Below are 16,025 nucleotides of genomic sequence, written 5' to 3' on the forward strand. Positions count from 1 at the left end.
CAACAAAGGGGTTATTAGAATAAGGCAAAAACAAGAAGAGCACCCGGTTTGGTTTGTCATAAACTACGCAGAAAATACACCCAGATAAAAACAAAAACATCAGCCGACCAAGCGGAATAATCAGGCGAGTGAGAGAGAGAGAGTACCCTGACAACCGCCCAGAAGGGGAGAGAGCATAGCTGCGCGTGAGCGTAAGAACCAGAGGGGTATAAATACAGCCCGCCGTCGTGATACCGCCAGCAATCGCCTAGCGAACAGCCAACGGTCGACATATAGAAGCCATACAGCGCAGCTCAACAGCTGATAAACAGAATACAAACAACGCAGTTTGTGTAAACAATCAAATTGTCGCAGCCATATCGAGTGTGCTTACAAGTCCAGCGGAAAGTTTTCACAGTTCCATAAAAACACCAAACAATCAATCAGCAAACATGTCTGCTTCCCCGACCGCCCGTCAAGCCATCAGCCAGGCTCTGCCCATGATCACCAGGAAGATTGTCATCACGGACCCGATCCAGATGCCCGAGGTCTACTCCTCGACACCCGGCGGAACCGTCTACTCCACCACTCCTGGAGGTAAGTTTCAAACAGCGGCAATTGAAATTACATTTCAGTTACCTGATGATATTCAGACTGCAAATTTAATCTTACAAGTTTACAAACTAAATTTCCCTCTGAAATGTTAAACGATAAGATATAGTGAGCAAAAACTATGATGAACCATTGACAGTAGTGCCAAACAAATCGATATTCCACTTAAAAAGTAAACAAGATATCTAAAATTCATAACAAGTCCCAAGCAACTGAAGGTTTTTCCATCTTCATTCAAACAAAAACAAGCTTTTGTTTAAAGATTTAATTAACCATAATTCACGCTTATTTTTAAATACCTCACTCACCTTTTTTCGGCTGATTAAACCTGGCCATCTCCCTGAATCAGTCAGTTGGCTGACAATCCGGAGCACATGTGCTCGGGGTTCGTGACTCACTATCACCGCCGAGAAATGTGTACGCAGCTGTCTTATCAGCTTTGGGGAACTTTGAATACCTTTCTGATGCAACGCAGACACCCTGACTAATCAGCACTTCCACCTTTCTTATCATTCCAGGCACTAAACTGATCTACGAGCGGGCCTTCATGAAGAATCTGCGTGGCTCGCCCCTGAGCCAAACGCCCCCTTCGAATGTGCCCAGCTGCCTGCTGAGGGGCACTCCCCGTACCCCCTTTCGCAAGTGTGTGCCAGTGCCCACGGAGCTGGTGAAGCAAACCAAGTCCCTGAAGATCGAGGATCAGGAACAGTTCCAACTGGATCTGTAGGGGACTTGTCCCTAGTCTCACCAAGCAGCAACTGCCAAAATCATTTAGCCATTAGACAACACCCACTAAACCCGATCTTATAAGCTTAGAGTGCATCGTTTTAGCCATACCCATTACTAGATGCTAAGTTCTTAGTTCTTCCACGTCGTTTTGTTCTTTCGGTCATATTGACTTAGTAACTTGTAAATCTCTAGATGTTAAGTAAAAAACAATAAAAAATACGCATTATTTAAAGAGAGTAATAATTATAATGAAATTAATTACTATCAATATCGTACTTTAATGATACATTATTATTTATGTTGATTTCGAAATTACTTTCTTTATCAGCGAATGAACCTTGGGAGGCCACGCGTGCGATAGAACACTTTCCACTTCACCTTGAGTCAGTTTCGGTTTAATATTATTTTTGGCAGTTTGTTGAACAGTTTGAAGAGAAATATTGTGAAGGGGGTTTGTGGAGGGGGAGGATTATACATAGACGGCTGGAAATACCGGCCGGCTTTTTAGTTAGCCAGTCAGTGGCCCCAGCAGCGCGTGTCCCAGTTATCGGATATATACTATATATGTGTGTACAGGCCAAACAAAAGATCAACAACGCGTTTGTGTATATCTAAAAACCGGCAAACAAGCCCAACAAAAAATAGATCTTTGAAACTGCGCAGTTAGGAAACGACCCCGCCTTGGCCCCTTGGCTACTACTTCCCTAGAAGTCAAAAGTATTATGCCAAGCACATGTTCAGATAGACCGATCCCTACAATAGCAGCAACCACACTATATTCTACTCTGATCCCGGCACGTTCCAGCGTCATTTGAATATTGCGCATGAATAATTACTTAATGGCAAACAGGCGCTGAAAAAGTGTTTGCTCAGCCGAGATTTAGCATCGCAGTGCAAAAATTAAAGCACACGAGATAGTACAAATAGTGCTACGCATGCAGATTCTGTGTGATCTCAGATGTTTACCGAGTTATAAATATAAAGCAATCAATTAAATTCAATTAGTAAACTACGCCAGCCAGTCAAACGCGAAAGTTCATCCCATTTACATTTTAAATTATTCTGAATTCGAATTGAATTAACAAATATCGAAATGATTTACAAGCAATAACAAAATGAATTTAAAAATTTCATTATTCCGAGTTCTATTTAAATATAGAAATCTAGAAAGGGCTAATTCAGTTTTAATATATCTAGCAATCATATTAAACATTTGTTAAGTAAATTAGTAAATTATAAGCATGAAAGTATTTGAATTTTCGCGGTATCTGCTTTAGTATTTTTTTGTGCTGCTAAAAATTATAGCCTGCTTTTGTGCGAAAAGGTAAAATTATGAATAGTACCTCTAGTGACCGATTTTACACACCTTTCGCTATATTTTAATAACAATCCTACTGATTTGTAACCATATTTGTATTTATTTGATCAAGTTTCGATGTTTCGCATAGGACAAATGTACAAGAATCTCAAATAGTTTAAGCAAGCTTACGGTCTACACAAACAAGAAGGTGCTTTAATTACATATTTACAATACAATATACATATTTCAATAGATATAGATGTGGATGTGTGAGTGGGTAAGGAGGGTAGCCTCTCTACTTAAATCTCAGCAGGTTGTCCACTCCCCCCAAGGCACCATGACCGAAGTGCAGGGCATCCGAAGTGGATTCCGACCGGGTGCGTGCATCCAGGACAGAAGCCACTCGCTGTTGACCACTGATGTAACCCAGCGATCCGGAGCCCAGGTATACATTTCCGTTGGGCAAGCGCACAAAGCCCAGTCCTCCCGAACCCAGGGCAATGGCGTCTCCTCCTTGGACTCCTCCCTGAGATCTGGGCTGGATGGAGAGTTGCTGTTGCTCCAGCAGCAGGGCGTTGGCCCGAGAATCTATTTGGATTCCGTTCGCCGCGGGAGCACCTACATGTGCTCCATAGCGATCGAAGAAGCTGGATCCCGCCAAGAAAGGAGATGGTGTCTCGTCTATATCGTTGTCTATAATCTCGATGACGGCATATTGCTTCAGCTGTCTGCCATTGGACACGTAGGACTCTCCGGGAGAAATCAGGGCCTTCTTGCCGAAGGGTATGCGGAGATTTCCGCCTTCGGGCAAGGGAGCTGGACCAGTGGGTGGCACCACAATAGGCGTAGCAATCGTGGGAATGGACGGAGTTATCCTCGCTGGTGGTGGAGGCCCATAAATGGGCTTGAAAGTGGGCGTTCCATGGAAAGTTATAGATGATATAGGGGCTGCCGCTGGCGGTGGAATATAGGTGGACACCACTGGCTTGGGCGGCAGATAATGACTAACGATGTTGGCGGCAGGAGCAGTAGGACGACTCCTGGGAATCGGAACTCTGGCCGTGGGAAGTGGAGGAAGTGCCGGAATAGGTGGCAGCGGATGGATGGTGGGCAGGGCACTGAACTGGTGACCAGTGTATCCAGGTCCAGAAGGCGCCGAAGGTGCTGTGGGTCTAGTAGGTCTGTTGTAATGATAGCCCACGTCGGCTTTGGTGCAGGCCAAAGAGAGGAGCAACAGGCCCAGAATACTCAGTCGGTGGTAAGGCATCTGTAATGGGAATTAGAGGGTATCTTTTCAGGAAGGTGATCAAACTAGTTAAGGGGTAATTAAAAGTGGAAATATAGAGTTGGGTGGGGCAATATTTCTTAGCACACATGTAATTATGTGACATCACATAACCGCTCAATCAATCTAATAAATGTTTAATGAGCAGTCGTAAACATAATTGATTCAAAATCACTCAACTACAGCGGTTGCTGCTGTCTATTAGGTTGTTACTCTATTCATTTAAGGGGTATATTTATTATTTTAATTGTTATCTATGAGCTCAATTCATTATAATAATAAATTCTTATATGGGAAGCTCTTGATTTTGCATTTTAAGTGCGTGATCATTAGGAATTTATCTCTAGTTATGAACCATTTAGTCGATTAACACACTGAAAGAGTATCAACCATTCGCTTCTTGGCCTTCCAACTCCACTCTTTTTGATTTAATTGATTTAATTTCGCAGTACGCCGAGTTAAAAGTAACTGGTTGTGGTTTGCCGGTGGATCGGTGGATTGGTGAATCGTTAAGTTGCTGGATCGAGCTGGCCGCTACTGTAATTGGCGTGATATTTCATGCACAGATCGATGCCCAAGGCGGCGATCATAATGGGAGGCGGTGGCCAGAGGAGAGCCACAAGCTAATTAGCAAATCGGATCGCTAACATCTGCTAGTCACCAGGGGTCTGGGCCCCATTCACTCCACAGTGCCCCCCACAAATCGCCGGCCAATTAAATCAAATCGCTGCACTTAATTGGATATTTATATTCATTCCTCCTATTAACACTTCCCACACAAATAGCCCTCCTTTGAGCCGCATTATCAATCTTCTTGGGCCCACTAAACAAAAGCGAACAGCAAGGCGGGCGGCTTAATGATATTTATCAACAGGCAGTCGCCACCGTTGAGGCAACAACAATGCACTGAGCGAAATCTTGTTAGGTTTTGAGAGATTATGTGTTGGTTTGGCTTTGCAATTTGCAAAATAATATTAAAAAGGGATACTTCTACTACAAATGTTAATTGATATTTGATTAGTTTTTAAATGAAAAAATGAATCAAACTGTTTGTTAAATTTCTCCCTGTGTAGATACAGAAACAAACAAAAACTGGCAGCAGGTTCAAACACAGGGGCCATGGCTGCACAAGGGGGACAGGGGGCGGAAAGGGGGCGTGGGAAGTGTGCAGCCAAGTGGCGTGTGGTCATTGTTGTTGCTTCTACTCCAGTTGTTGTGGCTGCGTGGGCGTTGCTCTGGTGTCAGCTGTGGGTTCAGATCATGCATCGAGCTGTTGCCGGCTCACTTGCCGTTGTTTACATAAAAGGCGTTTAATTAAGTCATTAACAAGGGGCAGATAATAATGCCTGTGATTATGCATGCCAAGTGAAGAGTGAAGGAGTTTGTAAAAGTTGTTAAATTCCTTGTAATTTCATCTTTACAATTCCCTTGCAAGCTTAACCTATTTTCGACTTCAGTAAGAACTAGTTGGTTGCCTAAGTCCTTTGTTTACGTCCCTCCGTTGATGAATAAATCTCGTGGCACGCACAAAGGCTCCCCTTCCCCCTTCGCGAACTCAGCTCAAATAGATTTGTAATAAATTATGCGTTATATGCACCATAATAAATCAATAAGTTGCAGCCATACGCAGTTTTTTGCTGGTCATCGATTTTGCTGTCTTTTTCTATCTTTTTTTCGAGTGCCGAATATATTTTTTGCATACTGCGAAAACGCATTTTTTTTCAGAGCTGCCAGCGTGTGCCAAGCAGACAGGAGGGGTTTTTTTATATTGAAAACGAGGAAAAACTGGTCACAAAAGAGGAGAAAAAGGGGTATAAGTCGAGTTTGGAGGTGACAGCTTAGACAGGGACAGTGCTTGAGCTTTCTTAGGGAAAACAATATCACTTTGGATCAGGGACCAAAAACCCCTTCTCCTCTCGACGCCACTGGACTTGAAAGGCACTTGGCCAACAGGCAAAACGTCAACTTGCGTGTTGTTGGCCACTTCAGACTCAATGAATGAATTGCATTGATTGAACGACTCACGCACCTCGCTTTGGGCCTGGCTGTTTCGGCTCCGGTCCAAATCCACACTGCTCTATAAATTGTATGTGGACTTTCCGCCAGCAGGGAAAGGGGCAGGAGTGGGTGGTGGAAAGCGGGCGGGAAAAGTGTGTCAATGCGGCTTGGACTCGCTTTGATTTTTTGATAACTTTTGCGTGGCACATTTCGGATGATATTGCATCACCGAAACTGTGGCGCGCTCTTATTTCTTAGACCAGCGGAAATTAGATTTCTGGCCAATCGGTTAATTAAAATCCTTTGGCCACGCCAGTTGACCGCGATTTTCCCACTCACTTTTGGCCGAGAGCCAAAGGCTAAGAAGTTGTGTCCATAAAAAGTATCCAGTGCGTTGCATATTAAGTTACTGCGATCCAGTAGCCAGGATGTCACGTTATGGCTGCCTCCTCCTCCCTGGAAGTTGTGCAATGTCCATGCTCCAATCTGTATATATTTTTTGGGTTTTTCGGATTAGCCGAGGGGCGTTTTGTTTGGGTTTTCGCATTGCGTCTAAACTGGTTCTATAAACTGGTATCAATTGGCATCGCTACTTAAAAATCTCGGGATGATGGAGCAGGGCCGGAATGCGGATCGGTTATTGCATCGAGGGGGCAGCTAACACAGTCGCCAGCACATTAATCACTCAGCTGTACATCCTTCTACCAGCGATTTACACGCCGAAAATGAGCATGCCCAGACCGAGTGGACATATCATGACAAATGTTGCGTATGCGCCTCGTTGGCCGACTCAGAGACGTGAAAGGAACTCTGTTGGAGCCGCTTGAAGGTGGAATACACTTACTAATGGCTATTGATTGGGTTATTGATTGGCAAACAAATTGAAAATAATAAAAAATTAGTAAATTACTATCTGCATATCTTCCGCAAAATAAATAATTAAGTTTCGGTTATTAAATGTGAGTCTTAAATATTCCTTCCTACGTAACTCCAAGATAGTATCACATTAGATAAATCATCGTCTTATTTCCCCATAAAAAAAACCCATTAACCATCCTAAGGCCATCCCCTCCTTGAGATCACCTAGCCCCAATCGTTTAGGGTACTCAGAAAAAAGTTATCAAATCGAACGACAAGTTTTTAATTACCAGCACAGCACAGCACGGCAAAGCACTTTCAAATGCGTAAACTAGTTGTCTGCCAGACAGTCGGACCATTGCAGATTTCAATTAAAAATCTCTGAAACTCCAGACATCGAAGCCAGCACACACAGTGTCTGGCACTCGAAAACAGAGTCCAAGACCGAGATCCAACGACATGGCCCGATTAGGGTGTGTCGCTGAGTATCTCCCTCTGATGAGGCGGCTTTTAGTGGCTTGGACATTCGGGCCTTAGGGGAGATCTCAGATCGCGGATCTGGGTAACTTCGGGGGGAGTCTGGGGGACGCCAGGGTATGGAGGACTTACAAAATTTGCGTAAGTTGCCGGCGCGTAACTCGAGCGCTGCCTTTCCAAATGGCTTCAAATCTGGCCACGCAATCTTGACCAGGCTCAAGCGGCGAGCTCTGGCCTCCTTGCTGGCTGGGTTACAGAGAGAGAAAACAGGAAGGGTAGGTAATATACTTATTCCTCTGAAATGTCTTTATAAATTCGAGGGGGTACCTATAATAAGACATTGAAATAGGTATAGTAACTAGGAATGTGGTTCCATTTAAAGTTACAAACTATATTTCTCATTTATCTGTTTTATTTTTTTGTGTACTCTACACCGCACTTGGAAAATTGATTGACTTGAGGCGTTTTTCGACGCATTTTCCTCTTGCGCTTTTCAGCTTTTTTCACGCCAAATGTGGAACGCACTTAAAACGCCGCTAATTGATGTCGTTCGCAGGCAGCGACGCTGTTGCAGGTTGCGCGTTGACGCGGCTAGTTGCAACATCTGTCTGGAATCAAAAGCGATCCTATCTGTGTGGGTCTATCGTGTTCTGGCCCATGCTAATTTAGTCAATCACTCATGGTGGCTTAAATTCTTTGCGCCAATTAAAGCGGGTGTTCGAGCGAGGGTAATTAGACAAAATATTTTTGGCAGCCTAAAGGTGATAAATGGCTTAGAACAGGGGCCATAGATTAGTTTAGTTGGAATTCGTTTATCTTAGTAAAGTAAAACATTCTTCATTGATTAATTAGTAAATTACGAAACCCTCAAAACTTGTAACAAATACTCTGGAATGCTTTACTTTTTAGTCTGAAAGACAATAGAAACCATCAAATACCATTGTTGGCATTGAAAATGTTTTAATTAGAGTTGAACAAGCCGGATCTGTAGCAGTTGGAAAGTTAATCAGTGGAGACAATGAGTTAAGTGGAAGATACTGTTAGATGCAACTACTAGGAGAATTGGGTCAGCCGTGGCTAAGAAAACAGTGGGAAAATCTCATTAAAGAAAAGCATTGAAAGTAAACTTATCGCTAATATTTTCTTTTCATGATTTTAATGGGTTATTATCTATCAAGTCACTTCCCCACCTCAATGTGCAGTTCAAGGCAAACTCGATGTGCTCACACATTTTGCAGCCTTTATTCTTTGCGAAACCGAAATTCTAATCAAAAGCTACGCCTTAGTGGCCAGACCACGCCCACTTGTGCGTTAGCTTGGGCAAGAGCGAATGCAAAACGCAATTTGTAGCTGGACAAGTTGGGCGAAGAGAGGGAGGAACGTTGCCTAATAACTTGCATCAAATGACAGCCGACTTGACCTGGATACCGAAAAGCGAATTAAAAGCATAAACAAGAAGTAACATGTGTATGCTATATAAATGCCAATATAAATGTTTCAATAAGCCGGGACAGGTGCCAACAGCTATGCAAATCTTAGAGCAACAGCAACAGATCGCTGCACAATCGAAGGAAACAGCGATTAAGATCCGGAGATTTTAGATCCGAACAGTGAGCTGAAACTATTAATGAGGGGAGCTGACAGCGAACACAAAAGGCAGATTCAACCCGTTTTCGAATCAAGTTCGTTGCCTCAGTCATTCGTTTTCGGCTGCAGGCTTTGGCATTTTGATAAAGCAATTAAAACGGAATTAAGCCGAAGCCACAAATAAAACTGAGCTGAAATTCATCACGAATGCCAGCGACACTGGACGCTTTATTTTGAAAGGTTCTGCTAATTGCGAAGTTCCAGCAAAAGTGTCAACTACCGAGTACTGAAAGGGGCGGTGTGACCTCCAACACATTCTAACGCCCGCTGACATATCACGAACTTTGTCTGGGAAATGCAAATTGAATTTTGGCTCAGGTAACTTCGCCGATCGATTTGCATAGCACTTATACTCCAAACTCGAATTGAGAAATCGCTGGAAAGAGATTCAGATTCGAAATCGGAATCGGAATCGGAATCGAAAGGGGCATATGCGTGACTGCCTGACTGACTTGAGTAACTCAACCCGACATGAACTCGGTCCACAATCAATATTTTTGCCAATTTGAACTTTTGACTGGCCAACAATAATGGACGCCTCGAGGGAAATGTGAATAATGAATTGGTTTCTTCATAGAAATGTTTTGGATGCTCAATTGGGGAGTTGCAAAATAGTCGAGGGAGTTTCATTAAAAACAATAATCGGTTGGGAAATGCTAAATTTGTAATATCTGTGGCACGCCTAACCTTGGTATTTCCTCAGTTAGTCAGCATATAAGGAAAATATTGCAACTACTTCCAAAGATTATCTGATTCATTGGGAAGGTTCCCTGAACTAAATAAGATCTTCGATGACAGCATCTTTGGGGAAATATTCAATCAACTGCCTAATTAATCAGAGGTCAGTGGGTGGAAACCCTTTCGACAGTTTGAAGATTTTTCCAGTTTTTCAAGCCAATCCCCCGCTGGGCTCAATCAATTTGGAGTTCAATCAGCTTTGCTTTTCCGCGCTCTTCAATTCAATTTGACTTTTCTGATTTGCTGGCCAGTCTTGTAAATACTTTCAATTAATTCGTCGGCCTGCCCTTGTTATTGTTTGCCTTTTGTTTCGATTCGGATTTCGATATTCGATTCACTTACAAGGATTTCACAACAATTGTTTGTTTTCCTGTTGCCGCTGCTGCTGTTGTAATTGAACTTTGAGGCAAGCTGTTTGCTTTGGATAATTTGTAAATTGAACATTTAGCCGGCGAAGATACAAGAGTTACATAATCCGAGGCCCAACTGGGCGACGCCCACCCTTAATGAACTCAAAGTTCAGATCTCGGCCACTCCACATCCCCGTCAGAGGGTAATTAATGTAGGTCTCGAAGGGGGGAACTCAATTAGTAAGTGTCTGTCTCAGGGCCCGTCTTGTGTTTCTGTCGCTGTTTTTGGCTCCGACTCCGACTCGGAGGCTCGGAGGCTGGAGGCTGGAGGCTCGGGTGTCTTGTAAGGTTGTCGGGCAAAATGTCAACGGATTTGTACGCATTTCTAGGTGCAGCCCAGACTTTGGCTTGTGCCTCACCCATGGTTCTGATCTGGCCTGGTCTGGTTTCCTTTTTATATTTATTGATCTTTGTGCAGTGAACTGAGCTCACTTGAATTTCAAATCCATGTTCACCTGCTTCGATTGCCCAGGGGAAGTGTCAGGGCTCTGACTTGATTATGACACATAACTTGTGGGGAAACCGAATTGAATTCAAATAAAAGTCATTTAACTTAGCTTCATTAATTAGCCTTGTTTGATGGCTGCGCTAATAGTGTTAATTAAAACGACCCAAAGATGTGCCTGGCAATAGAACGTCATAAAAATAAAACTCCTTTCAAGTAAAGCGAAGACTGTATACTCTAGAAGCAGCCATTAGCCAAGATTTATGGGTTGAAAGTAGACGTAAAGTACATTCAATTTAGGGTTTTTGGCTTACAGATTTATTGGCGATGAATAGAGGCAGCCAGATGTCTTACATAAATTAAGTTGTTGGCTTTTAGACGATAGTTAAATGTTATAAATAAATCTACTTTGCTGCTTTTAAGTCATAGTTAACAAGAATAAAATGAAAATGGGATTTCAGAGCATTTAAGTTGTGAAATCTCTCGGGATTTCTGGGAAAAACTTAAACGAAAAGATGTTATATCAAACTACAAACTACATGATTTCATTTGAATAAATTTTGAAATGGCTAAGAGATTGTAAAAGTAAATATGCAACTCATTGGCCTGCCTTTAACTTTAATTTAAAGAGGAGAAGCAAATGTGTTAAGTCAAACACTACTTTAAAACCCAATAAATTCTTGGCCATAAAACGTATACTTAAGAAGCTCCGGATTAGCCTTGATCGGTGATAAATATCAGGGGATAGCATCACGCACTTGACCTTGGCTTTGGCTTTGGCAAACAACTATCGAGAATAGCATTTGGCTAGTTCCAGGTCTTCTTTTCAGCATTTCCATTTGCTTTTCTAGTTTCGCTTTTTCATTGCAATTAAAAGTCGTGGGAATGAAATTTGCATATGCAAATCTGATGATGGAATACAGTGCGAGATTCGCAAACTTTTTGCTTTGCTTTGGCTTCGCCAAATTTTTTGTTTTTGCCAATGACATTGAATGGTTAGTGTGTAACAATTTGCCAAGCTTGTCACTCGCCAGTCGGAAGTCTCGATAGGTGGGGTTTTATGACTTCGAAATGAAAGAGAAATGAGAGGGGGATGATGCTGCCATAAATTCGCCGACTTTTGGTCAATCAATCAAAAGACTTAGGCAACGAACTTGCTTTCAATTCGGTACCGAAAAGGCACTGCTCTGCTGTAACCACATTTGTTTCGACAATCTGTAGCTGCATTGTATTTAAATTTATTCTGTGTCTGATCTTGCTGCTAGTAGGACCCACCACGTAGCCAGGGCAGCTGCAATGCCAATGGCTCTATTTCGGTTTTCATTTCCATTTCGATTTCAAATTCGATTTGGGTTTGAGTTTAAGTTTGGGTCTGGGGGCTGACATTTTCCATTTCAATTCGAGTGAACTTTATCGACAGATGTCTCCTGCCGGTCGCTGCTCACTCAATTAAAATTAATATGCAAATTAGTCTGTCTGCCACTGTGTGACGTCTGTCAGGCTGATTAGAGCGCAATTCGCTGGCAATTTCAATGGCCAATGCAATTCGAATCGAAGCTAATCAAAATAATCTGCAATAAAAAGACACTTGTACTTGTCAGTAGCCAATGAAGTCGGAGTTCCTCTCTTCTGGCCATTGTTGATCCCCTGAAATCCAAAGTTCGTTCTTCACATTACTTAGCACAATTTGAATTCATTATAGCCAGCATATTTCCGCAATGCAAGAGCTTAGCAAAAACTAGGCAAACTGGTATGAATATTAATAAAAGTGAGCCACAGCTAGACTTGAGTTTATCTAGGTGTAGATCCTCTTAAAAAGTCTATAATTTTGTTCGGTGCCATGTTTATGCAATCTCTGACATTTGGCCTATAGAAAGTTCTCTTTGAAAAACAAAGCATAAGCATTAGAGCTGAAAAATGGTTCATAAATAAATAGTTCTATATCAAGTTCTATCGAATTCTAATGAAACGAAAATGAATTTTTAATTTGATAAATGTTCTTTCAATACCTATCAGGCGAAGTTTAATTTATGAAATTCTATTTAAAACAGTTTTTTTATGCTTTGATTTTATTCAATCTCTGACGTTATAATAATAGATAGTTTTTTATAAATAATTCCTGTTAAATTCTTGGTGAAATCATTCTCGGAAACTGGTGCATTATTAAGCAGTGGATTTTATAGAACTTTTAACATTTTTTTCCTTTACCTTATAAAATCTTCTTGTTAGGAACTCCCTAACAAAAATGCTTAAGTATAAAGGACGGATTAATCTGGAAGATTTGTTTTTAATGAATCTTTTGTGAGTCTATTTGGCAATTTTTATGCCCTTGAAGACATTTGGCCCATGAAATGTTCCAACGTCAAAAACATAACACAAAATTTAGCAGAGCCGACGAAATTGCATCATAAATAATCGTTTTATTTGATGCTCAAGAACATTTCGTGCGAAAGCTAATTAATAAACCAACGATCTCGGAAATTTATGCCAAAAACTGGCTCACATACCCCCCGTTCGCTGCTCTTCTTTCCATGGGGCTTCTTACCTTCACTTTCGTTTAGAACTCAATTACGCGTTGTATCCAAATTAGATGTGTTTATTCCGGTTACTGCAAATGAACCTATTTAAGAGCCTTGAGAACGGAGGTTTGAACTAGCCACACACTATATAAAGGATATAGAAGCCTGATCCTTGGCCGCACTTCACTTCCGCGCGATTTACAGTACGTGATTTCAATAGAGGCGTTCGCGACGCTTTCGGTTTGAAGGCGTTTGCTCCACTGAACCACTTTTTATGCAACGCCAAGTAGAAGTAGCCGCCGACTCCGAAAGTCCGCTACTCCGAACATCGGAATAGCCGAGTGCCCGAAGAAACGAAGATACGAAGCGAAGCTCAGCAGGCTTCTCCTCCGCTCGGCTCGGGTTGATGTCTCTGCTGGCTCCGAGGCTTCGAAGATGGGATCCATAGCAGCCGTATAAAGAGACATCTTAGCCCCAGAACCACATGCAAATGACCAGGAGATTGTCATCTTCAAGCACCTGCTTGTTGGTCTCTCGGCTAAGGCTAATTAAATTTCAGATCGCCATCAATTAGAGGCCCAGCCAAAGGCCACTCCCTGGCCCCCTAATCACGGTTATTATTTATGGGCGTTTGGATAAATCATGATCAAATTGAACTATAAATCCGAGACCTGAAAATTGCCGCCGGTGGCGATGCAAAATTGGTTCAACATTTCATATTTCAAATGCTCGATCAAACAAATCGTAAATTGAATTTGGCCGTGCTGGCCGGGCTTATGGCTTTATTTGGACAATGGGACTGTGGATCGCTGCGAGAGTTTATCAAGTCATAAACTATATAAAGTGTCAGCCGTGTGCATGTAAAGTTTCATAATCTCGGGAGTCTAAAAGTGGAGTGTCTGGGCATGTCCATGATGTCGATTCTGCCGCTGTTGCTGCGGGGTTGCAATGTTGCCAGGTCTCCCTCCAAGTGGCAATGTTGCTGTTGCTAATGTTGCTGGTGTTGCTGGTGTTTCTGGTGTTCCCACCTATAAACCGTCAAACCAGAAAGTGAGTGTGAATTATTGCACTTTGTCTTGACACGACTTTTCGAGCTGCTGCTGCTCTCCTGGCCCTCCTTCAAATGCCCAAAAATTCCCGAACCTCAGCCTCAAGTACTATCCATATCGTTGCGAGAGGCCTGGCCAAATGTTATCTAAATGTCTCACACTTCCCCCATTACATAAGCTCTTCCACGGCGTTTGCATTTCACATGCCTATGCAAAAATAATATTCGATTGTTCCCTTGGCTAAAGATCAAAGTCATTATTGAATGAGCATCGAGGATGGCCATTTGTTTTGAAAGAAGTTGGTTGGTAACTTTGGGGTATGCTGACTTTGGGGATCAGCTTGCCAATGTGACTAAATTGACTTTGAATCGTAAAAACATCAGTTTATAAGTTGTAATCCACTAAGTCTTTTTAGTTTTAAATTGGTTCTCTTATCTTTCCGAAAATAAACCCAATTTATGATTAATTTTTCATTAACTAAATGAAATCCAATTTTGGCAATGATTGCTTCCCAAGCCAGCAATAAAGAAATCAAGTTCCACCCATAAAATCAATCGATTAGGGTATAAAAACCACCCGAAAACCACAAAAACTTTCTTGCCGCTTCACCATTCCCGTTGACAACTATTCGTGTATGCGGGATAATGGCTTATTGTGGTAGATAAATTATAGCAACCTGTTGCCGCTGCCGTGGCCACTGCCATTTCTGAACTTGAACTCAACTTTCAAATGGCCAAGTTTCGCGATCGGCTGGCTCATTGTGCTATTTAATCTGCTGGAGTCTGTGACAATCGCTTCTTTTGTGGGCGCTGGGCAGCGCTTCTCTTCACTTTCAAATCGCAGCCGCAGCCGCTTTGATTTCCGGTTCAATTTGCATATTGGCCCGGCCTCTTTGGCCATTTAGCACCCTGGCTTAATATCAAGTTGGCCAAAGAGACCACCCAGAGTAATGAGTTTTCTCACTTCTGGTGCTTAGGTGCTGACAACTCAATTGACGAGTGACGGCGGCGGCAACCCGTCAAAGGAGCTTAATGTGGCCCAGACACGCAATCTGCGGGTTCTCGGAGCTCGTGTGCCTCCGAAAAGTCATCAAATAATTCCCACCGACCTGAAAAACAAACTCCAAAATCACAGCCATAAGCCAAGAGCAAATCTGAAGACGGAGGCGCACGTTTACAGCAAATAAAATTAGCTGCTTGTCTTGGTAATTGCAGTGCAGAGTGCATTTTGGCTAGGAGTTGCGGGCCAACTTGCAGGCGAAGACATATAGCAAGCCAACCCGTCGCCAGCTCCCCACGATGGGAAAAAGAGGCGATGCCACGAATGGGAAATTATGGAACCATAGGTGTTGGATGGATCAGACAGGGAAAAGGATAGGGAAAAATATATATATTTTTGAAATTAATAAAGAAGTTATGAATAAATCTAAAGCTGCTCTTAACTAATCAATAAAGGTTAACAAGAAGTGGACGGTATTCACAAAATGCCTTTCAAAGTAAATTATAATGCCCAAACTTAGTCCGTGGAAATAATAAATAATATAGACGAAATGAGGAAATATTTTAGGCCAAAACGGAACTAAACTTAGCCATTTTAAGCCATTTCCGAACTGGTTCCCAACCACAGTGAATCACTCTTCACCCAGAGCCACTCGCCATTCTGAGATCTGGCCAAGTCAAGAACTCGTGGCCATCGAGAGTGGACTGTCGTCTTGGCCATGTTGCAATTAACTAGCCAACTAAGCAGCAATTGGCCACAATTATTATTATTATTTCTTGTACGAGTAGTATGCTTATGCTCCGATGGCCGATTGTTGTGCCCGCCGCATTTTGGTAATTGTTTTAGCCATGTTTTGCCATTTATGTATGGGCCAGACCAAGACCGAATATGTGACTGGAAACGAGTCGCCTATGTTTTATTTATTACACTGCGAACAAAAGTTGATTTTTTATTTATAAAAATACATCCATGGCAGAAGG

The 16,025-nt window shown here is 42.3% G+C and overlaps 2 protein-coding genes across 2 annotated transcripts; one reads left to right on the top strand and one right to left on the bottom strand.

The window, feature by feature from the left end:
- The first annotated feature begins 217 nt into the window (after nucleotides 1–217).
- Nucleotides 218–1,554, top strand: LOC108111233 (eukaryotic translation initiation factor 4E-binding protein). Its single transcript, XM_017220636.2, has 2 exons — nucleotides 218–576; nucleotides 1,110–1,554. Exons 1-2 carry the CDS (start codon nucleotides 432–434, stop codon nucleotides 1,316–1,318), a joined length of 354 nt encoding a protein of 117 aa, XP_017076125.1. The 5' UTR covers nucleotides 218–431; the 3' UTR covers nucleotides 1,319–1,554.
- Nucleotides 1,555–2,718: 1,164 nt separating this feature from the next.
- LOC108110506 (protein transport protein sec31) lies at nucleotides 2,719–13,242 on the bottom strand. The gene is made up of 2 exons (XM_017219586.2): nucleotides 13,024–13,242; nucleotides 2,719–3,887 (listed from the first exon to the last, which is right to left on the bottom strand). Exon 2 carries the CDS (start codon nucleotides 3,885–3,887, stop codon nucleotides 2,916–2,918), a length of 972 nt encoding a protein of 323 aa, XP_017075075.2. The 5' UTR covers nucleotides 13,024–13,242; the 3' UTR covers nucleotides 2,719–2,915.
- Nucleotides 13,243–16,025: the final 2,783 nt, after the last annotated feature.

This window comes from Drosophila eugracilis, unplaced genomic scaffold (assembly GCF_018153835.1).
Source record: "Drosophila eugracilis isolate 14026-0451.02 unplaced genomic scaffold, ASM1815383v1 contig_2152, whole genome shotgun sequence".
Taxonomy (NCBI): domain Eukaryota; kingdom Metazoa; phylum Arthropoda; class Insecta; order Diptera; family Drosophilidae; genus Drosophila; species Drosophila eugracilis.

What these genes read in the sequence shown, in the direction of transcription:
- LOC108111233 (XM_017220636.2), top strand. Translation starts at nt 432, where the DNA reads ATGTCTGCTTCCCCGACCGCCCGTCAAGCCATCAGCCAGGCTCTGCCC. An exon ending in CTACTCCACCACTCCTGGAG is followed by an intron (nt 577 to 1,109) that starts GTAAGTTTCAAA and finishes TTATCATTCCAG; the next exon opens with GCACTAAACTGATCTACGAG.
- LOC108110506 (XM_017219586.2), bottom strand. Translation starts at nt 3,887, where the DNA reads ATGCCTTACCACCGACTGAGTATTCTGGGCCTGTTGCTCCTCTCTTTG.